This window comes from Protopterus annectens, chromosome 11.part0 (assembly GCF_019279795.1).
Source record: "Protopterus annectens isolate FY-2018-M chromosome 11.part0, PAN1.0, whole genome shotgun sequence".
NCBI classification, from domain to species: domain Eukaryota; kingdom Metazoa; phylum Chordata; order Ceratodontiformes; family Protopteridae; genus Protopterus; species Protopterus annectens.
In genome coordinates, this window is record NC_056745.1 from 103,410,762 (window position 1) to 103,435,474 (window position 24,713).

The window sequence follows — 24,713 nt, forward strand, 5'->3', positions numbered from 1 at the left end:
CTTATAATAGTAACAGAATAACTATAAACAAAGTCCACCTCCATAAACCAGGGAGAAGAGAAGGGTGACCTACATCCTGATCCAGGAAAATATGCACAGTAGCATATACCTAAAGTAAGAGGTGGTAGAAAGAGAGGTCACAATCAACACTCCTCTAGGTCTGTCCAGGCCAGGGGGAAGGAGGGTGGGACGCAAGAAGAAGGCGAGAAGAAGACAACTAACATGGAACGTTATGGTAAGAACATAACTTCTATATGTTAAGTTGTCTATCTCGCCTTCATTCTTGCTGGATGGGACCGTCCCTAGCACCTTGTCCCGGTGGCCTAACGGAACAGACTCTTGAGAACAGTGGAACCAAAGTTAGCTCTATGCCTAGAAGCTAAATCCAACTTGTAATGAGAAATGAAAGTGTGAGGAGTAGCCCAAGTAGCCGCTGCACAAATGGTGTCAATAGGCAGTCTGTCTTGGAAGGCTATAGAAGTAGCCAAAGCTCTGGTGGAATGGGCTTTAGGTTTGTTAGGCAGCTTTTGGTGTCTAATTTCATAAACAAGGGAAATCAGAGATGTTAGCCATCTAGATAATGATACCTTTGAAACTGAAAGTCCCTTTCTGCCTTCTGCATAGGAGACAAACAGTTGGTCAGATTTTCTGAATTGTTTGGTTCTATCCAAATAGTACCTTAACTGACGATGAACATCTAGCCAATGCAATTTTTGTTCAGACCTATTAGAATATTCTGGAAAAAACACAGGGAGATCAATGCTTTGATTAAGGTTAGACGCCGAGGCTATCTTAGGTAAAAAGGACGGGTTAGTTCGTAAAGATACCCTGTCTTTATGGAACAACAGATAAGGAGGTCGACAGCTGAGTGCATGAAGTTCTGAAACTCTTCTAGCTGAAGTAATAGCTACCAGAAAGAGAGTCTTCCATGATAGCAATTTTAAAGAACAGGAGGCTGCAGGTTCGAAAGGGGGAAGAATCAAAGAACTAAGAACTAGATTTAGGTCCCAAGGAGGAGGAGGAGGATTTCTTATAGGAGGTCTGAGTAGAAAAACTCCTTTCAAAAAGGCTTTGCAAAGCTTGTGAGACATTATGGCAGAGTCTGAAATGCCCACATGAAAGTTAGAAATAGCTGCCAGTTGAACTTTAAGAGTAGAAGGAGATGAACCTGCATGGAAGAGTTCAGCTAGGAAATCAAGGACCATTTGGATGGAAGCAGTGAAAGGATCTATGTCCCTTCCTTGAGCCCAATAGGCGAAACGTTTCCACTTACTCAAATCTTTCGAGTGGAAGATTTATGGGAAGCTATCAAAATATCTCGGACAGAGTGAGATATTTGAGGAAGCCTGGCTAAGGTTGGAACTGGAGGAACCAAGCAGTGAGGTTCAGAGAGGGAAGGGAGCGATGAAACTGACCCGACTGATGGATCAAAAGATCTGGAACTAGGTCCAGATGCCAAGGTCGCTCCAACAGAAAATTATGAAGAAAGGGGAACCAAACTTGTCGAGGCCAGTAAGGAGCAATGAGGATCGAGGCCTTCTGAGCGATAGCTTTCTGTATCACTTGAGAGATTAGTGGGAAGGGAGGAAATGCATACAGAAGTCCCCGGGGCCAAACTTGGACTAGAGCGTCTCTGCTGGGTTGGCCTGGTAAAGGGAATAGGGTGAAATAATCTCTGCACTTGCTGTTTTGGGGAGTAGCAAAAAGGAGCAGCAAGGCTGACCCCACTTGAGAAAAATTTCTCTCACAACAGAGTCTTTCAGAGACCACTCGTGAGGCATGAGGATAGCTCTGCTCAATTTGTCCGCGATTTGATTGGACTTCCCGGGGATGTGCATTGCTATCAGAAACCGCCGAGAAGAAATCGCCCATTGCCACAGTCTGAGTGCTTCTCGACACAGGGGGTAGGACCTGGTTCCGCCTTGTTTGTTGATATACCACACTACAGACATATTGTCCATCTGGATTGCTATCGTTCCCAAGGGAAGAGAGTCTTGAAGGGCTTGCAACGCTAAAAGCACTGCTCTCATCTCTAGAACATTTATGTGCAAGTGGCATTCTTCTGGTTGCCATGTGCCCTGTACAGTTCTGCCCTGATAATGCCCCCCCCACTCGATCAGGGAGGCGTCCGTTGTCAGAGTAGCAACCGGAGGGGAAGGAACAAAGGGTCTTCCCAATAAAAGCTGAGGGGAAGACATCCACCACAGAAGATGATTTCTGCATGCTTGCGTAATCATAATCGTGTGGGACATCGGAAGTTGCTGGTATGACCATTGCGTGAAGAGCATCCATTGAAGGATTCTCATGTGGAATCTGGCTAATGGAAGCAGAGGTATGGCAACCGCCATAATCCCCAACACTTTCAGAACTAACCTGGCTTTGATTCTGCTGCTGCTGAAGAGGAGCGAGACCAGTTTGTGTATGTCTGTTATTCTCTGATCTGTTAATCTCGCAGACATGTTGACCGTGTCTAGATTTGCGCCTATGAAGGTAATAGTACGACAAGGCGACAAAACAGACTTTTCGCAATTTATTGAAATGCCTAAATTTTGACAAATGCGAAAGGTGTAGTCCCTGGCCATTAGAAGAAGATGCTTGGTGGGAGCTGTGAGGAGCTAGTCGTCCAAATATGGAAACACCTGGAATCCTTGACGTCTCAGGTGAGAAGCTACCACTGCCATGCATTTGGTAAACACCCGGGGGGCAGTGGTGAGACCAAAGGACAGGGCCCTGAATTGAAAATGACTGGTTCCCAGCCTGAAGAGGAGAAATCTTCTGGAGCGTCTGTTCATTTTTATGTGATAGTACGCATCCTGAAGGTCTACAGAGCACATCCAGTTTCCCTTTCCCAATAGGGGAAGGATGGACTGCAGCGTGACCATCCGAAATCTTGTTTTCTTGACTGACTTGTTCAAGATACTGAGATCCAAAATTGGTCTCCAGTCCCCTGTTTTCTTTGGAACTAAAAAGAACCTGGAGTAGATTCCGGATCCTTGCTGGTCTGCTGGAACTGGCTGAATTGCTCTTTTTGCAAGCAGCTTTGAGATTTCCAAAGCTGCAAGATCCCTTTGAGCGGGTGGAACATCTGGAAGGGATTTTTTTGATTGGCTTGGAATGCGAACGAAGGGAATGGAATAGCCTTCGGAAATGGACTGTACCCATTTGTCTTGAGTCAGGGATAGCCAGGCTTCTGGGTACAGAGACAATCTTCGCCCGACTGCCCAGGGAATGGAATAGCCTTCGGAAATGGACTGTACCCATTTGTCTTGAGTCAGGGATAGCCAGGCTTCTGGGTACAGAGACAATCTTCCCCCGACTGCCTCCGAAGGTGGGCAGTCGGGCAACACCTCAGGGATGCTGAAAGGGCTTATCAGAGAAGGCTTCTCGATTGCCCTGGTTCTGCGGACCCCCCCTGCCTCTAGGGCGACGTCTACCATTGTTGTTCCCCCCTCTGCCTCTGGCGGGGAACCAACTCTGTGCGTCAGGCGAAGTCCCTTGAGATTGTTTTCGGAACCACATTTTTCCACTTTTCTGGCCTTTGGGGTAAGGCCTAGAAGGAGTGGAGAAACGGACTCCGACGGCAGAAAGAGTCTTGCCATCTGTCTCGCACCTAGTCAAGGTTTCTTTCACTTGAGGACCAAAAAGAGATGATCCATCAAACGGGGAATTAGTGAATGACGTTTTAAAGGGGTCCGCAAAGTTGCATAGCCGCATCCAGGCATGCCTGCGTAAGGCCACACCTGTCCCTGCAGCCCTGCTCTCTCCATCAGCCGCATAAGAGAGGAGGCGCATGGAGGAGTTAGCTATGGAGTTCAGGGTAGCCAGCTGAGTGTTCATCTTGTCCTGAAAACCCGCAGCCGTAGGATCCTTCAACATGTCACTCGCTTCTTTGATCAAGTCCCTTTGAAGACGAGTAAAATGGCATAGGTAATTCAGCTTAACGATAGCAAAGGTCGCTGACGAGAACATCCGCTTCCCGTACCTGTCCATAGACCTAGATTCCTTGTTAGGTGGATGGACAGGCACTGAAGGATCAGCTAGTTCCTTCTTAGTGGCAGCAGCAACCACCATAGCATCCACAGAAACTCCTTTTGTCAGAAATTGTTTATCTGTTGGTGCCGTGATAAATTTTGAGGGTCTCCTGGGAGTGGGGTCCACTGAATCAGGAGCCGTCCATGCCTTTTTTGCTACCACCTGCATGAGGGGGTCAAAGGGGGGAGACACCCAGGTGGTGGAAGGGCGAGAGCCAGACGCCTCAAGGTACACAGATTCATCCTCCGAAGGGTTGAGGGCTGGCCAATTTCCCCTCTGCTTGAGGATTTCTAGAATGTCTGCAAATGAGACATCTTCAGAAGGGGAACGGGGGGAACCCTCGGAATCCTCTAAATCTGTGTCAGAGGTGACGGACTCAGGTGAGTCTATGTGTTTCCTCTTACACTTTCTCTTCCGAAGGGGCTCTTCTGCCAAATCAGGAGAGGCCTCGGAAGAGGATGAGATCCCCACAGGGGATTCCTGAGGAGCTGGCTCTCTGCGGTCTGGAATGAGGGAGTGAGTCGACTTGACCTGAGGCACCGAAGAGGGAGGGGCGGACGGAGCCGACTGTGGAGTTGAACCAGGTTCCAACACACTCCGCATGACCTCGAACGCACCCCTGTCAGGCAGAGCCAGAGGTCCCCGCCCGAAAGCTAAAACCTCCCTCGGCACAGACAGTGATGGCTCCGAGGCCGATGTCGGAGCCGAACTCACCAGCGCCAAAGCTCCGAGAGGGAGAGCGGGGTCGGACAAGGGTCCGATGCCACTCACCCCCTCGGAGCCGACGAGGGAAGTCCGGCGCCGAGATTCTTCCAAGGAAGAAATCGGAGCCGACGACGGAGCCGAAGACATCTGTATCGGCTCCGACGCTACCACAGTCTCGGTTCCGAAACGCCTCGGCTCCGAGCTCAACGGAGTCGGAGGAGGAACATAATGGGGGGCAGGGTCAGGCATCGACTGATGAGTCGGGCTCTGAAGCATTTGGGCCAGTGCCTCGGACTTAAGAAGTCGACTCACTACCCTCTGAAGGTCATGGTCCGAAAGCCTCTATAACCTAGAGGAGTGAGATCTATGGCTCCGTTCAGACAGCAAGGGAGATGCTGGAGCCGAATGAACGGAGCCAAGGGACGGTGACCTGGACCTCTTTCTAGATGTCGGTTCCGAAGGTCTAGTCGGAACCGACAAAGGAATTTCCAATACCTCGGCTCCAGCCGGAGCCGAGGAAACCACAGAAACTTCAGTCTGAGACTTATCGGCTCCAGCCGGAGCCGATGTAGACGGAGGTTTCGAAGCCTTAGGTCTCGGCTCAGATGCTGGAGCCGAAGACCTAGAAGCCTTGGAGGGTTTTCCCGAAGGAACAGTAAGGGAACCCTCAGGCTTAAGTAAACCTCTTAAAATAAGTTTATTTTTTCTTTCCTGCAGGACTCTGGGGCTGAAGCCATGGCAAACAGCACAAGAGTCCTGCAGGTGTAAAGGTCCCAGGCAGTACACACAAGAAGTGTGACCATCTGTCAGAGACATTTTCTGACAGCACGAGTCACACTTCTTGAAGCCTGAGACCTTCGAATCCTTGGACATGACAAGGAACAAGTGTAACCACACACAAACACAAGCACACCCATTACACTTAAAAAAACTAAACAGAAATTAAACTAAGAATTTAGTTGCTTAATGTATAAATTCCCTACAAAAACACACACACTCCAAGGGAATAGGAGGACCCGAAGGCCTAAGGGAAGAACTATAAGTTCTTAGGTAAAAAATTAAAGAAAAACTAGATTAAAGGGATAAAAGACCTTAAAGGTAAGGGGAAACTGTAAGGAAAACTAAATTAAAGGGTTTAGACTCAACTTTTAAAACTAGTTCCTACACTAACCTGAAGCCGGTGAAGCAACACGTCTCGATAGCTGTAGCGGCAAACGAGATCTGAGGTAACTCACGCCTAGCATTGTGGGATATAAGGGGAGCCTCGAGCCGGTGGAACCAACTCTCGAGCTTTTAGAGTGGCCGAGTCGGAGCCGAGGTCGGCTCCGAACCCATCCAGCAAGAATGAAGGCGAGATAGACAACTTAACATCTATATTTAACAACAATATAGGTAATGAAAATAGTTTTAAAAAATCAAGTACATTTGTGCCTCCCACCAATCCTACTATAGAGCTGTTCATAGATATATACGACAAGCAGTTACGACAGAAATTTATCGGTAAACAGAATGATTGTTTTTTTTAATATGACGCATCTTGAAGGGCAGGCTCTATTTGAGTTAAAGAAATATGAACAGCACTGAAATAAGCCCAGCCGACAAAGGGGGAGGTATTGCTGTACTAGATAAGAACATCTACTTATCTGATATGATGGAATTAGTGGGAGACACTGACACACCCTGTCAGCAGTGGTACTTTGAAAAAGTGGAATTCCTGGTTTTTGATCTTTTGATAACTGGTTTAATTTCAGAACCACTATTTGATTATTTTAAGGTCGAAAATTCCACCATTCCCATATTGTACGGCCTCCCTAAGGTGCACAAAAGTTTATTGAAACCCCCCAATGAGACCCATAGTATCCAGTAGAGGCTGGACAACTGAACCTTTGTCAATATTCGTAGAAAAGAATTTACATACTGTTTTAGATAAATGTAAGACAGTTTTAAGAGATAAGAAAGATTTCCTTTCTCAGCTTAGTGACTACACTGAAGTTATTGTAGGACCGTGCTTCTTTGTCACCTTGGATATTGCCTCTCTATTCACAGTTATCCCAAATGATTGGGGGATAAAGAATGTTAGACATATATTACTTGCACATAATATGCCCACTGACAAAGTTTGTCTGCTTTGAACCCTCTTAGAAATTATTCTAGAGAATCATGCATTTGTCTTCAATGACATTTTCTTTCTGCAAAAGGTTGGCGTGGCTATGGGCACAGCTTGTGCAAATAGCTACGCCAACCTAACACTGGTTAACTGGGAGACTCTGCATTCTATCCAATGACAGATTTGGTACATTGATTAGATGGTACACGCGTTTTGTGGACAATATTTTTTTGCTTTGGCAAGGTCCTGAGGATTCCTTATTGGAGTTTTTACAGTACACTAATGGAGTGAATACTTTTCTTAAATTTACTTATAAATATTCTTCCACACAGAGTTTTTAGATTTACAGATTAGCAGGGATGCCCTATGCTCTATGTCCACCAGTGTATATAGGAATAGTGTTAGAAGAAAATGTCTTGCACAATAACAGAATGCATCCCAATCATACCAAACAAAGTGCTTCGTGGGCAAGTTTTTCATATAATGCATTTACACAGTGATGATGCTCAGTTAGTAATGGCCCTCAATTCACTTAAGGAAGAATTTTTGAGTACAGGGTACAAAAGGGATGTTACTGATGCTCAAATATCTGAAGCTTGGAAGGAGAGGAAGGGACGATGCAAACCGTATTTCAGTACTACTTGCACTTCCACTTCCGTACAGATCTCAGAACAAGCTGTTGATCAGAGTTGCACCACCACAAATGTTTGCAGCAAGGTCAGGATGCCTCTGACCTTTGCCAGCAACATCAGTATGGTATGTGACACTATTAGTGCTAACTGGGACATTTTATTAACTATACCTGAACTACAAGGTGCAATTGGCAATAAGCCTGATTTTACATTCAGGAACAATAAATCTCTCAAAAATCAATTAAGTTATAGACCACTGAATCCCCCCAGCTACACCCAATCTGATAGAAGTGGTACTTACACCTGTAGAAGGTGCATGGCCTGCATATGTATATATACTGGGGGTCATTTTTTCCATCCTCAACTTGGTTTTAAGATTGAAACTAGTTTCTATGCAGACTGTCATACCAAGAACTTGGTGTATTTTTGTTTTTGTACCACCTATTCCTCTTATTATATAGGCAAGAGGAACAGGGCATTCAAGGATAGGATCCTTGAACATCTGAGACACATTAGGAATGCAAAAGATAGCGCTGTAGCTATGCATGTTATTGAGACAGGCCCTAGTCATAAGTTTAAGTTTTTAGATTTAGAACTCATGCATGCTAATATTCGGGGTGGTAACCTCAAAAATAAGACTGAATCCATAGAACAGAAATGGATTCTACTGTTACCTTTCTATTTAAACCTGGGGGTTTATCGGCTTGTTATCAGTTAAACCTTTATTAAAGGCAAGAGCTCTGAAACACCGCTAGTCCCCGTTATAACAAATGCTATTCTTCATCTGGGGGCATACTGTCAGTCTGTGTTTTTCTATGGGATTTTTTATGAGTCACAATTTTATTGGCTACATTGTGTTTACGACCTTCAAATAGTATATATGTATGTTACATATATTTTTATAGATATGTTTTTTAATTACTTCAGGTTGCTCACAAAGTGAGCACTAAGCAGCTTTATATCAGTATTATACAACAGTTATAAGGAGGTTGAACTGCCCCTTATTTAGACTTTTACCCGATTGACGGTTTTAATTTTTAAATAATCCTCAGGTTTAAATAGCAAGGTACTAGCTAAACCTTCTCTAAGGGCAAGAGTAAACATCGCTAGACCCAGTTTATATTTTATGTGTGTGTAAATAGTTTTTTCTTAAATGATTTTGCAAGAATCACAATTTTCTGGTTACATCGTGTTCACGATTTTTAATACTATATGTATGTCAAATATTCTTATAAGACAGGTTTTTAATCACTTCAGGTTACTCTCACTAGTGAGCACTAAGCAGGTTTATATCAGTACTATAGTTTGTGTAACATTTACAATAGGCTGACTACCCCTTTTCTTTAGACTTGAATTTGACTAGCTGTTTTAATCTTTAAATAGTCATCAGTTGTAATGTTTTATTTAGTATGGTCTGATGAAGCGGAGTTGTTATCCGAGAAAGCGCTTACCAATTTATGTTATCTGAATAAAGCAATATTGTGCTTGCCGTGTTTGGAACCTTTGTGGTCATTTGTGAAACTTCTATTACATTTCCTCTGTGGTTCCTTCATCAGTTACGAGGTTTCTTCTCCATTTATCAAAGTTTTAATTATACTTGGCCCAGCTAGCCAAGCATACTAAATCAGTCATGCAGCCTGACTCGATATGACAGGCCAAGGAGAAATTTTAAGTAAACAAATCATTCACTGAAATGGGTTCATGCAGACACCCTATTTCTTATTTGTGCCAATGACCCAACCATAATTCAGTTATAACTGCATTGCAGCAAACACAAGGTTGATAGTTTTCCTGCATTTCTTAATGGAAATACTAGGCCCATTTTAAACTAGCCATATTGTCTGCACGTCCCTGCTCTTAGCAAGTAACACAAGCTGGTCTACAGATGACTGTAGAGTGGATTACAACTCCCTCCATAAAAACCCTCACTTACTACAAACTTTATTAGCAACCTTTACTAATATACAGAATCTCAAAGGTTTTTAGTATTTTGCACTCTAAGGTTTCTCAGAAAGTAATTCAAACATGAACAATTTGGAATACTCATTTGCAGAAAAGTTTAGGTATCGCCTTGCAGATGATCTTGACACTTTCATACTGAGGTTTAAGTGAAGGATATGCTGCTTACCTCAAGATCAGCACCTCTCCTTTTTATTCAGAGTGGTAGCACAAAGGTTTTCCCTTAAAGGTTTACATGAGCAAGTTTCCCCTCAGACCAGCCATATGGAACAGATGGCCAAATATCAAAAACTTCTACACCTGAATATTGCACAGGACTCACCTACACCCAGTTCCGGCAGAATGAAGACTAGAGCTCTCTACATTACAGCTGTACCCACTAGTCTCATACCTCCAACAGGTCAACAAATATGCTGGTTTCAAAACCAGTTTGGCTGGACTCAAATACTGCTAATCCATAATGTAACCAATTATTTCCTGTGGTCCAGTGGTCGAGGATTTGGATTGCCTTTGCCTCTACTGCCTAAATGTGTAACTTTAAGCAAGTCATTTAACCAAACAGCGCTCCCAGGCTGAGTATGAAAAAGGTACACAGATCAGTGCTCTGCCCCAGTAAACAAATGCACATTATAATAAACACAAAGGTGAACCTGGATCGTGGTCTATGGGACCCAAGGAGCTGTGAATGCGTGTAATGGAAACAGCTGACTGGAGAGCAAAGGATCCAGGGGGATGAGGACTGCTAAGCAGAATATGGCGTTTACCCATCAGTAAGATGGAAGATCACAAACTAAGGTGATGAGTGGACAGTTACTTCAAACAAGTGTCACATCTGCATATCATGCAAGCATGTGAGAAATCACATCCTACTGGACAAAGTTACAAGGGACTGCTACTAACCCTCTAAGCATTACATTACCCCAACAGGGGCAACATGTTTTTGGATGTTTGAGATCCCCACTACGTCTGAAAGTAACTACAGAATCAAGGCAATAGATACAGCAGGTGAGCTTGGAGTTTAAAATGTAATGTTCTTCAGTACTTGTTTTACGAGAGAAAACAGCCAAAGAGATTAATACATAATCCCTATAAATTACTAAAAGCCATCAAACAGTTGGAGTCATACATACTTCGATGTGGAACACAATCTTGTATTTATTATTTTAAAATAAAGAACATACAACCTCTTGGTCCTAATGTACTGGGAAGATAACTGGAATGCTCACAGAATGTTTTTATAAAAAAATGTCAGCTAATTTGGACTTTGTGTGAAAGGCAACATCTTTCCTACGCATGCAATATACAGCAATTTTTATACTACTACACATCCCAACTATTGCCTTTATGTGCTGCAACTGCTGATTCTCAGTACCATACACGTGCACGATATTACATCAATTCTGATTCTACAGTTTTCTATAATGAGAAATGAGGAAAAATCCTTAAGAAAAAAAATCAAATCAAAACATTCGCACACAAAAGGATCTACAGCAGTACAGAACTACTTAACTACTATCCAGAGAGCTCAGCCAGGGGAAAAAGTAACCCATACCAATCCAAAGTGGATGAATGCAGTTTTGATCAATGACCCACTGTGCTCTACTGCTAAAGGATGAAGTTTGGCCAGCAATTATACACGTGCTTAGAATACATACAAAAGCTACAAATTATTCCTGCAATGGCAACACTACTGCAACAATCACGGTGCTACGACTTGCAGGACGTGCTGCCACACATGCAGAAACAAGTCTTGGAAATGAAACCGTATACACAATGAGAAAGTGTAACTTAAATCAAGTTTATTACTACTACATAACCTTCAGAAGCTTAGCTACAACCTGAAGGAACAAACACTGGGGATGTATGGCAATAAAAATGCTCATCCAGAAGACATTTACATATTAACAGTGCAGCACATAGGCATACCAAAAACTGATGCAGTCCAAAACACTACCGGTGAAAATGTCATGCTGTGCTACACACAGCACAGTCTGACGTATCCTAGCCAAAGACTGCTTATAATAGCATACTCCAATATGCTGACGAAACGGTGCGGGGGGGATGAAATGTTATATCAATTACTTCAGTGTACCATTAAGGCTGGCCGATCCCTTTCAAGCAAGCATAGTGCGAACTACTAAAAGTTTGCACAAAGGTGCATGAGGAAGACAAGGACCAGGCTTTGTTTTGTAGCTTTTGAATATGCACGTCACATCTCAACATACTGGGTACTGTACTACACTAGGCACAGTTTATACATGTTGCTACGCAATAACTGTAACATGCTTTCAAAACCAGAGTGTCTTCATTGTTATAGATTGCTGGAAAATTCTCTCCTCAGTACACAAACAAGTGTTGACACTGGTATGAAAAACGTTTCCATTAATTTATTACAGAACTAGTATTATGAAATTGATCAACCGAAAACAAAAATTAAAAGTTCAGAACAGCTACTCACATGAATAATTCCAGGTAAAGCAGCAACGTTACCAATTTGTTTCATAGCTGGGAGAAAACCACCTGCACCTGAAAAATACAAAAGGAAAAAAAAATTGGTTTAAAGCACCTGCTACATCCTGTCTGCCTATAATGATGTATTGTAGTAACTACAAAGCCATCTCTACCAAACCATCCAGGCACCATGTGTTAATCAGATGTCAAAAGTGCCAACTTCAGACTAACCAGAATGCACCAAACAGTTACAAATTTTTTCAGTATCTTACAAATATAATTAAAGATTATTATTCAATACCAGAGGCAAGACAACTCCACATCAAGAATGCAAACACGTCAGACAAGCGTTACTATACAAGCAACTGAAACGTTATCTGTGACTACAGTCCATGCTGACTATACCTGATGAAATATTATGTACACAAAGACGCACAATGGCTCACAAACAAAAGAAAATATAACAATAACTAATCAGAGTTCCCACCAACTACGAAGTATTTTAAGTAGTAGTTTAGTGCAGTATTTGTATACAAGATTTAGGTATATGAGTTTACAACAGTACCTGTTTGGACTCAGTACTACCTGTATATACATTCTACCTTTATTCCTAGCCTTTAGCTAGATATTGGTATATCTGTTAGTTACTATGTTTCATATTGTATTTATAGCCGTTTGCTGCAGTATGTATTATTTGCTACTGTATGTACATTCAATTGTTCATTTACTCTGCTGCTCATTTATTGTTCTGTGGAGCTTTTCTACCTGGACCTCCACTGAAAAAGGACCCGTGTCCAGTTGGAATTTCCCAGTAAAACAAATGTAAATACATAAATGTCTCACAAGAACTGCACTTTGTGCAAGCACAAGTAATACACAAGTTCACAATAGGGTTATTAAGTAATACACAAGTTCACAATAGGGTTATTAAGTAATACACAAGTTCACAATAGGGTTATTTTCTAGTGAAAGAACAGCATTGAGCTGTTGCTTTCTCAATTACATATTTGTTTATGCTAGTTCTTTACATGACATTGCAAAGTCACTGCAACCCACAAAAAGTTGTAAACACCACAAACAGACTGATGTGGGAAAATTACAGAAATGTAAAACATGAAATGAAACTTGGGAAGGGGGATAAAACAATATACAAACTCTAAAGGAAGTAGTAACAACTGTACCAAGGCATGTATGCAAGCAATTGGAGAAACCGTGAGAAAGTGCGAGGGAAGGGGATAACAGCAGATACAGGAGATGAAGCACCTTTGTTTTTACTCTGACCTATCTAAATATGCGACCAAACACTGGTTTGCCAACAAATGCACACGTACACAGGTATCTCACTACTTGGGTACTGCACAGCAGTTGAGGAACAGATTTAGTTCCATGCTTAGGTCTGCAGATCATGCAGCAATCCAAGAAATTAAAGAAACTGCATGTTAATAATGACACTCTGGATGTTGCAATTATGTATGCAGCATATGCTAGCCCTTTTGATTTTGGATTAATTGCAACCACATCATTTAGAATGGCAACATTAGAGGTCATAATGGCGATTGCTTGGGATACTCAACACGATGATGTGAACAGAATGAGAAAGTATCATACCTCCACCACGACAAGAATTTCTCAACTCCTCAAACATCAGCTTTTCCAATGGTTCGTTAACATAGAACACGCCTTCTACCTAAAATGGAAAAAAAAATAAATAAATAAATAAATCACTGACATGCATTTTTAATATTCACTCTCTCGTCTGTACTATTGACAAGAGGCAGATCCCAAATGCTTTAGCACAGGTCTCCTCAAATTATATATGATACAATCCCAGCTATTCTCATTAGGCATAATTATCGACCATAGGATGGGTAAGGCCAATCTCTAACCAAATGGGATAGGTCAATTCGAGCAAAAAGGAAACTTGTCTAGGCTTAAAATGGCTCACAAGGGCAGCTAGCCTAGTATTTGCCTATGACTCAACACTACAACCTGAGAGAGATGCACTTGTATAGCCAAATTGGTAGCAAAGTGCTCTTCACTGAAAACTGGACTAGGCAGTCAAGAGAAAGTAAACACTTGCACCACACCACACATCACATAGTCCCTCAAAACCTACACCACCAGAAGACACACATGGAAGCACAAAACACACGCCTACATTCGCGGAGGCTCTCAATAAAAACCTGCCCAACAGAGACCTCCAAAGCAGAAATGCAAGCAACCTCCACTCCCCAACACAACCCAAACACATAGCCCACAAACTCAGTGTGCCACTCAACTACAGCCCATAAGGCATAATGAACCCAACACTCTAGTCATAGGTGACTCTATCGTCAGGCACACTGATGTTCCACTCACCAGGCTAAACAAGGAGAAAGTTACTGTCTGATGCCTGTCGGGTGCCAGGATTCACCACGTAATGCACGCATTCAGGTCACTCCACAACAGGTACAAATATGACTGTCATTGTCCACGTTGGTGTGAATGACCTGAGACGTACCTCCCTGGACTACATGAAGAGAGACATGGAGGAGCTCTCCGATCTTGTAGCCCAGGCAGGTGTGACCCTAGCCTTGAGTAGCATCCTGCCATCACCCAGAATGAACCCACAGTACAAGGACAAAATGACCGACTTTAACAATTGGCTAAGCTTCTGGTGTCATTCTAAGGGAATCCAGTACCTGTCTTGCCTGGGATGACATGAATGACAAGACCACGATGCTTTGCCAGAGATGGCCTGCACCGGTCGCCCTTGGGATTCCAGATACTGGCAAAGGCTCTTGCCACCCCTATAGTGCCTTTTTTAGGCAAAGTTCAAATGACAAATTCACCACTGTAACAGGTACAAGCAAGCAAAATGAGGGTAATGCTACTCAATACTAGAAGTCTGAACCTCAAAATGCACTCACTCGAGGCACTCCTTAAAATGGAGAACATCAACATCTGTGCAGTGACGGAGACCTGGTTCAAAGCTCCAGAGAGCACCCCTGCATTACCAGCCTATAATTCATACCACACCTTTCAGCCACCTAACCTGGAGCGAAAAACTAAAGGCGGAGGCGTGTCCATATTCATTAAGGATATCCACACCTCCAAGCTAGTTGGTCAGCATAATGCATCTGAGATTCAACTAACTCTGGGCAAGACAGCAATCCAGATTGTAGCTTGCTACAGACCCCCCACCATGCCCCAGGATTCCCACTCCTCTTTTCTTGATACACTTGAAAATATTAGGGTACAATCCAACACCCTAATAATAGGCAATTTCAAACTACCCCACTATTAACTGGGAAAACTACTCATGTACCAACTCTTTTGCTCAATGTTTTCTGGAATGCATCAATTCCAACACCTTGGCTCAACATATCCACACCCCCACCAGGGGCAGCAATATCCTAGACCTGGTCATCACCAACCTGGGCGACCAGTGTTCCACACCAAAGGTCAATTCCAACCACAAACTAATCACCCTAGACATCCACATCCAGCCCCCATTAGGGAAACCACCACAAAAAATTTCTCCAAAGCCAACTTCACGCTTCTTAAGACAGAAGTGACAAACTTCACAACACCCATACAGATGGGTGTAAGAAAGAAAAACTGTCATTCAATAAAAAGGTTAGTGATTTTTTGCAATAACTCATACATCGTGTGAAAAACGTTCTTGCAAAAGGATATGGGGGAGAAAAAAAAAAAAGACTACCTTTTCAAGAAATTATATTTTGGGAGTTTCAGGTCATGTTTTCCTTACTCAAGTCAACAAGCATCACATTTCCTGGCTACAAAAGATCTGTAATTAGTGAAGATGCTATCAGTGGTAAACAGGTTTAACCTTCAAAATACAAAGGGCTTAACAGCAAGAGTATCCTATGGACCCATGGAATGGAAAAAAAAATGAAACTTTCTATGACAGAAGAAAGATGAGAGAGATGTGAATGCTGATCCCAAAGAGCAAGACAACGTGAAATTAGCTTGCTGTGCATTTTCCTTGGTAAAAGACTTTCAGGTGTAATATGCAAAATGATGCAACAGCAAGAAACTGACCAAGACAGACAGAGGGGTGGGGGAGAGAGAAAGTTGTTCACTAGGGGAAGAAAATTTAGAGAGTGTAGTCATCTTTAAATTAAAGAAAAACTAGCCAGCTCCACTGGTCAGCCTGTTATTGATACAGAGCTTCTTCACTCTGATGAAGAAAGACGACAGCTATACATCTCTAAAGGCTGAAGAGTTCTTATGACCCCAAGGGAGGGAATAAAAACCATTATACAGAAAAATGGACGAAAACGGCCATAAAATTCCTACAGAATCAATAAGTTTATGGCCCGGAGTAGGAAATAACACAAAGCTGCAAGTAGTTCGCTATGTTAATTTTTTCCTCAACCAGAAAGCTTAAAATATGCCTAGCAAGATGATGCAAATGCGACAATTTCTAAACTGAACACAAATCTTAGAATAAACACATGGCTGGGAAGCTGAACAGCACAAACTCCACAGAAGGGAAAACAGCTGTGTTATGCATAAAGTCTAGTGATACACATTCAAGAAGGAAATGTATTTGGGGTTTTGTACAGAAGGTTTTTGTCAGAAACAGTACACAAAAAAAGCTGGGCTGGTACTCTGTACAGTTCTCATGAATTAGTCATTTGAAGAGTAAATGATTCTTCATAGGTACTTGTGTGAATCTGGCCTGCATAAAACTAAAAATTCAGAACCACCACCACATTTAAATAAGACCTAACAATGTGGTGCCCAAAGGGTCTGAAATGTTCACCAGAAGTTGGTATACTTCAAACGACATTTAGTTTCCTCAGAAAACATGCCCAAAACATAATTCAATTTTAAAACAAGGAAAACTCAAGACAGCAAAATCAGTTTCTCTGACAGATACTTAACATTACTTCAGCAGAAACACTGTGAACTTAAGAGCCAACAAAAATGTATGTTTTAACTACTGACCTTTGCTGTCACCGTAATTGTTTATATTCAAAACAATTAACCTTTAAGAACATGCTTTTCTCCAAATAATATTGGCACAGAAGACAAGGGACTAGTTACTTGTTGATAAATCTGTCTTAGCCAGAAAATAACTTTTCCCCTCCAAACTCTCTGTACCATTTTCCAACCTATCCTTCTGTACATTAGATATGTTCTTATTAACAAGTCTTCCTAAACAGTTTGGTTCTTCAAAGTACATTTGGCATTCGCAATGAGACGAGTCTTGATGAAAATTAATGTCAATACACAAAGTTAAACGGCAGTGTTAAGGATAATAAAAGCTGCTTTAGTGCTGCAGCCACTTAATACTGGTGAAGTCTGAAGGAAGATAGAGACACAAGGGGTCAATGATGCTAAGGAAAGTGTTACAGCATATACTGGTAAAGGAGCAGAGAGATTCTGCAAACAGCACACAAGACCTTTTTAATGCTGATACGAAAGCTTCTTTCCTCAGTGTGCACGCAAGCGAGTCACAATAGCACAAACTTAAAACAAGGTTGTTTCAGATCATTTTCTTCACACTAACAGCATAAATACAAATAGATACAAGTTACTTTTTCTAATTTAAATTTCTCAACTGGGAGAGAACGGTGGTCCCTTTAAATTGTTTACAGGTTCTCCTGAGAAGTATTAAGTAAAACAAAAAAAACTGGCAGCAAGGCTTACAGTTTAACAAGCAAATAAAAAGACAGAAGATACAAAACATAAGAAAACCTGATGGCAAAACTTGCACTGCAGAACAGCTTGTAAAGAGAGTGTGAATCAACAGTCCAATAATATGGAGTTCACAATGAACTGAATTCTTGAGAGAGAGTTGAGAGAAAAGTAGAAAGAGCAAAACCTGAAGGGGCAAGGGCAGGGAGATCACAAAAGGGAAAGTAAGATGATCATCTTATCTGCAGCATATGTCTAGGGTGCTAGATTAAGGTGAGTACACATGTCTAACAATGTTGCATTTGTAAGATTCACAAATGATATCACAGGTGTTAGTATTAGGGTTCAGCATCTGCTAACATGCAGGAAGCACTTAAGAATAGGAAGCGTTTGAATTCTGAATGTTTTAAAAGTATTTTTTAAAAGAAGAAAGAAGGGGTTCCCAGGCATAAGGACCTTCAAACAAGGAAAAGAGTGTGAATAGTACAACTTTAGTTTATGTTTTCAGAGGGAAGTTAAGTTAGACAGAAGGGATCTTAGGTTGCAGTCAAAGGTGTAAGGAAATAAATTGACAGACAGTTAAGGACTGACTGCAGAGTGAAAAGTTTAAACAGAAGGGAGCCAAGAAGCCACCGAGGTTAGCCTGTACTCAACATGGGAAAGCAGTACCCTTTCATCCAATGGTCATCCAATCTTTCATGGGAGAGAAAGTGGGATGTTGAGTTACCCTAAATATTTGAGGTAATTTTTGCTTTGGTGAAATGATACTGGAAGTTAAAGTGTTGATAGAGCCAAATTCTTACATTGCAGAACTGACTGGCTGTCCCGAAGGGTATTAGGGTTGAGAGAGTTCCAGTTATTGAGGACTTGTTACACTTTGGGTTTGAGACCCAATATCATGCATTTTGTCTTTTTGGCATTACCCAACTGAACAACAGAGACAAGTCATCCTGAAGCTGGCTTTTGATTACACAGTAGGAGAGATGCAATCTATAGATCGCCACATCAACTATGTAAAAGGATAACAATAACTAAGGAAGGTCAATGGAAAGTGTGCTGATGAAAACTGACAAGAGGAAGCAAGGTCTGGGCTTGAGGGTATACCCAAATGTAGTCGGGCCAAGTCTGGCAAGGAATCCCCAATAGCTTAACAATGAAGTCTCTACAGTGGTTTACAAGCTTCCTTTCTGACAGTGGTAAGTGAACAGAGTAAGATGCAATGGTCAACAATATCAAACGGTTTGGTTAAATCTACGAAGACAGCACCAGTGAAGCTCCCTTTGTCAAAGTTTAGAAATATATCATTTATGGAAGCACTGATATGTACAGAAGCCATGTTGTCTAGGAGACCATATTCTGAAGGCTTGGAGTTAGTACACCAAGTGTAAATTAGCTTTTCAAATACTTTGCCATGGTCAAATAAGCTGGTGGTTGGTCGAAAGTCATAGGAGAATGATGGCATGGGGGTTTGACATAGGCATGTTGCAAGATTAGAGGGGGTGATGTTGCTGGTGAGAGGTGCAGTAATTTGAGTGGCTTTACAATAAAGAAGCCGGTTGTGGCCATCAGCACCAATTGATGCACTGGTTTGGAAGGCTGTTCAAAACCAGTTCTATAAAAGAAATCACAACTCAAAAGGGGGAGGCTCTGGCAATGGGATATGGTGGTTGGGTAACCACAGAATTCTGAGAAAATCATTAGCGGACAGCAACCCAATGTCTGATGTTAAGGAGGATAGTGCTTCTGTGACTTGATTTACAATCTTGCAAAAATGGCCTTTACAGGGAAGTTTTAAGAAGTGGCCTGATGAAGGGCTCTGTGCTGCCTAATTGTTAGTTCCACTAATTTGAGAAACATGTGCAAACAATGTTCCATGCTCAAAGGATGACCGTTTTCCAGTAATTACAGACTTCATCTTGATGAGATCAGTTAATCATTTATCCTTTGTTTGTGGAAGCTTTGCAGAGCTACATGATTTTTGGGAAGTTATTTTGTTTAGCAGCTGTAAGAGGAGGTTAGCAAATGTTTAGGGTAGAAGGTGATGTGGGAGTACTTTTTGCTGGAATTAATAGAGTGAAAGTAAAACTACAGTAATATCTGATGGATGGCAGGAGTATTTGGATTCATGAGAAAATGTTGGGTATGTTGACATAAGGTATAAAAATACACAGCGATTATATGAATGGAGGTTTGGTCGTGTGGGTTCTTGAACTGCGTGGGCTCAAGTGAGGCTAGTCCATTGTTTCTGTGCACGAGACATACTAGGCGGATGCTGAAATCTCTTATGACGACTATTTCTCTTTAGCTTAATGTGACACAAAAGTTATGTAAGCAAAGTTTTCAGTTTGTGTGGGCTCCAAGGGGGAGAAATATAAAAGTAAGACTAGAGTGAGTGAATAGGGCATGGAAAGGAAACATTGCTCATATATGTAAATGACTTCCATTACCCAAGCTGACATTCTTTTTGTGACAGTCAACGTAAATAATGGGCAACAATGAAACTAACACCTTGAAAACATGTTTTACTTTCAAATCAAACAGGGACTGTAGATTAATGGTTATGAATAGAGGGAGTAGACTATTTCACATATATTAGATGAGAGTTAGGAGCGTTATTTGGACTGTACAGACTTAGCTTACTGACAGATCTGGACCAATAGTTCTTCAACTTCAGGACTACATCTGGCAGGACACACTGAATGAGACCTTCCCAGGCTATGAAAACCCTTTCCCCATGAGCCTCTTGACCAAAGGATCCCATTTCATCATCTTATAGGAATATCTATCTATCTTATATAGCACAAGGCTGTAGCAAGTATATACAGAGAGGCACTAAAATTGGAAAGCTGTGCCAGGCCCAGGTTGAGGATAGTAGGGGGAAGACCAAAGTGATGACTATGGAACTACCAACCCAGATCTATCACAGTAATAAGTAACTTTCTTAGCTAGGATTGTCGGACAGATTCAAACCATCTTCAGTGAATCCTCATGAAAGGCTGCATCAAACAGCAGCATAATTAGATACCAGAATCCAGCTTACACTGTCCTACAACAGCATTCAGTGATGCCCAAGTAGACACTGCACAAATACCATAGGCTGCATTTTTTTTTTAAACAAAACATCTTTATTAAATCATGTACAACAAAAGCAATCAAATTTATACAAATGAAAGTAAGCAGCAATGGCCCTAACAAAACAAGATAGAGTCTCAGGTCACGACGACTCTACTACATTTTTAATATCAAAACTTAATGGAATTTGGAAGTTATTTAAAACAGTGAGATTTCAGTTACTTTGGATGTCAGATTCCTAACCCAAAAGACAGCAGAGGGTCTTTTCTGGTGTTTTATTACACATACTTAAAATATGAACTGCCTATAATCATTGAGCAGCGCTACAGATATTCTCCCTTTTTAGTATTTGGAAAACAAACTGCCTGATTCGATATGATCGCTGCTGCAACTTCTGGTATAAAGGATGGCTTTGTTTCCATGGATACAGTGGGGGAGATGCAGACAAACTTAAAAGTTCAGAAATGTTGCTGTTAGAACTAAATAGCCACCAAAAGAACTAAATAGCCACCAAAAGAGTTCATGGAAAAAAAAAAAAAAAGATACATCTATGAGAGACAAGTTTGGCACTAGCAGATACAGTGGATATAAAAAAAAGTGTACACACCCCTGTTAAAATGCCAGGTTTTTGTGATATAAAAAAAATGACACCATAATAAATCATTTCTAAACTTTTCCCACCTTTAATGTGACCTATAACCTGTACAATTCAATTGAAAAACAATAATCTGTTAGGGAAAAAAATACAAAAAGATAAAAAACGTACAATATGCTGGTTGTATAAGTGTGCACACCCTTAAATACTTTGTTGAAGCACCTTTTGTTTTATTACAACATCCGGTCTTTTTGGGTACACACCTGCCATCAATTAGAGAGACTCTGATTAACCCCAAATAAAGTTCAGCTGTCCTAGTAGGACTTTCCTGACATTTACTCAGTTGCCTGCTACAGCAAAAGCCTTGGTTCACAGAGAGCTTACAAAGCATCAAAGGGATCTCATTTTTGAAAAGAATCAGTCATGAGAAGGGTACAAAAAATTCCCACAGAATTTTATATTATATACCATGGAACACAGTGAAGACAGTCATCAAAAAGTGAAGAAAATATGGGACAACAGGGATGTTACAAAGAACTGGATGTCCCTGCAATTTTCGTCTAGTCATCAATTTTGGTCAGGGGGGCTGCCAAGAGATCTACAGCAACACTGAAGGAGTTGCAGGAATTTCTGGCAAGTACTGGTTGTGTACTACATGTGACAAATATCTCCCGTATTCTTCATATGTCTGGAGTATGGGATAGGGTTGCAAGACAGAAGCCTTTTCTTACATAGACAAACATCCAGGCCCGGCTAAAATTTACAAAACACTACATCAAGTCTCCCAAAAGCATGTGGGAAAATGTGTTATGGTCTGATGAGACCAAGGCTGAACTTTTTGGCCACAATTCCAAACACTTCGCATCACCAAAAGAATACCATCCCCACAGTAAAGCATGGTGGTGGCAGTAGCATTCTTTGGGGTTGCTTTTCTTCAGCTGGAACTGGGGCTTTAGTCAAGTTGGAAGGAATTATGAACAGCTGCAAATACCAGTCACTTCTGGCCCAAAACCTTCAAGCGTCGGCTAGAAAGCTGAAGATGAAGAGGAATGTCACCTTTCAACACAACAATGACCCCAGCATACATCCAAATCAACAAAAGAATGGCTTCACCAGAAGAAACAAAGTTTTTAGAACGCCCCAGCCAGAGCTCAGACCTAAATCCAATAGAAAATCTGTGGGGTGACTTTAAGAGGGCTGTGCAAATGAGATGCCCTCGTAACCCAACAGATTTCGACTGCTTTTGCAAGGAAGAGTGGGCAATATGTGGGCAAATATTGCCAAGTCAAGATGTGCCATGCTGATAGACTCCTACCCAAAAAGACTGAATGCTGTAATTAAAAGTGCTTCAACAAAGTATTAGTGTGTGCACAGTTATGCAACCAGTGTATTGCACACTTTTTTATATTTTTTCCCCTAACAAGATTTGTTTTTCAACCGAATTGTACAAGTTATAGGTCACATTAAAGGTGGGAAAAGTTTTGAATTGATTTATTGTGGTCTTATTTTTTATATTACAAAAACCTGGCATTTTAACAGGGGTGTACACACTTTTTATAACCACCAACTCAAATGACAGCGGAGTCAGATGATCTAGCACAAGTATAAATGTTACTGAGGAAAAGGATCTTAACTGACAGACAAGGCAGATAAGATTCTTTGATGAAAAGTTTTACATAGGTAGGCAAGTACTAGGCTATCTGCCCGAGGGCATCTACAAGCCTAGCCAGAATGTGTTGGCTTTCGCCGCCCCCTTAGATTAGTTCCCCGTGCCTCTGTCCAGCAGAGCCACTGCAGTGATCCCCGGGGTAAATTTTGCTTTAGGGATGTCAAAGTTGGTGGTTCCTTGGTGGAAGTTTGAAATGGCTGAGAGATGGTCTTAAGAGTAGCTCTAAGTAAATAGAAGCTCGTCTAGTCTTTTATGCCAGGGTCTTTAGCCATCACTAGCACTGCAGAAATCATACAGTGCAGTGAAAGCTTGCTGGAGACAAAGGAGTCAGAAATGTCTCAGCTGGTCTTAGAGGTGCCTGTTAAAGTCAGGTTATAGCAGGGGAAAATCTTACCTGCCAGGTTCAAAACAAACATATCAGAAAAAATGTCCTGTAACTTGTCTTTTTCCAAAAGCTTTGGAATAAGAGGAAATGGAAGAAAAGCTTCAAGGAGACCCACATAAATAATTCTGCACAACTGTATCTCTGGAATGTCTTTCCAAAGGAGGAATAAGGGAAGAAGTCACCGCATTTGCTATTAGCTGAGGATGCAAACAAATCAAAGAACTTCTCCACAAGCTGGAGCAGTTTTTGTTACAGAATTACCAACAGATCACCCATTCAGCATCAGCAAGCAATGACCCTTGCCCCACATGCAAAAGCAATCTCCCAAACTCATGTGGTTTCCTAACAAAGGAGACAAGAATGCATGCCTCTGCTCAAGTACCAAAGCACTCCCATGACCGAGTGGATGACAACAAGGTCAGACTGACTGTCCTCATTTATAGCATACTAATGTGCAAGAAAGCCTCCACCCGTGTCCATATTCCATGGATAGCCTTCTACTGGCAAATCTTTCCCCCAAACCCTACAGCAAAAACATCTGTATCAAAAGTCACAGCTGGGATGGTAGGTTGAAGGGTTTACCCAGAAGCAGGCTGGATTTGTGACTCCAACATACAATGTGATACTTGAACTTCTTGAATAGCTTTTCAGGACAGTTTAAAAGCACCAATAAATTGTCTGTTCCTGAAGTGTACACCAAATTACTTTTCTGTGAAACTAGGCACTAGGAACCATTTATTTAAACAGGCTACCAAGAGGGAACCATTTAAACAGGCTACCAAGAGATGCAGCACTGCTGTCAAGTTTGATGTTGTACAATTTATCAGACTACTGCCTGCATCAAATTAATTCTACCCTGCTGGAAAAACGTTCAAGAATGTCTAGTCTGTATCCAATGAATATGATGAAGTGTGTGAGCATCAACTAGGACTTTGAATATTAACAATCATCACTAAAGGGAATGGAATTAGTAGTCCTTGGGGGCACGTAGAAGGCCCAATGTGAGGCAATTAAAAGACTATAATCCAGGAATGGAAAGATCCTGACCCCCTGCAGTCTGAGATGCACCACAGCTATTGCCATGTACTTGCTGAACCAACACAATGACCTAGATCATACCAAACGGAAGGATGACCAACGCCTATTCAGTAGTAAAGGAGCCTCCTTCACTCCTTTATTACTTCTGAAATAAAGACAGGAGTCCTGAAGACCAAACAGAAAAGGAAGGACTGCATTTAACCTGTAAATGGTTCATCTCCCAGGCCCATGCTTACACTTATCAAGGATATCAGAACTTGTCAGAGATTTGGGATGCATGGCTAGGCTTAAAAAGGCCCTTCTGGTCGTTAGCCTAGTAAACACCTATGGACTGTGAACATATAAAAAGGCTTTTCTGCAACAAACTTTTTTAGGCTATTCAGATCAGGAAAAGACCTGAGGGCCTTCATTTTCTCAGC

General features: G+C 41.7%; 1 protein-coding gene across 1 annotated transcript in view; it reads right to left on the minus strand.

Annotated features, from left to right (window-relative positions):
* The window catches only part of RTCB (RNA 2',3'-cyclic phosphate and 5'-OH ligase), a gene marked incomplete in the record, with an annotated part of 159,070 nt that overhangs the window by 118,673 nt on the left and 15,684 nt on the right, over nt 1–24,713 (minus strand). Inside the window, 2 exon segments of the mRNA XM_044087476.1 lie at nt 11,894–11,961; nt 13,495–13,573. Coding sequence (XP_043943411.1) covers nt 11,894–11,961; nt 13,495–13,573 — 147 coding nt within the window.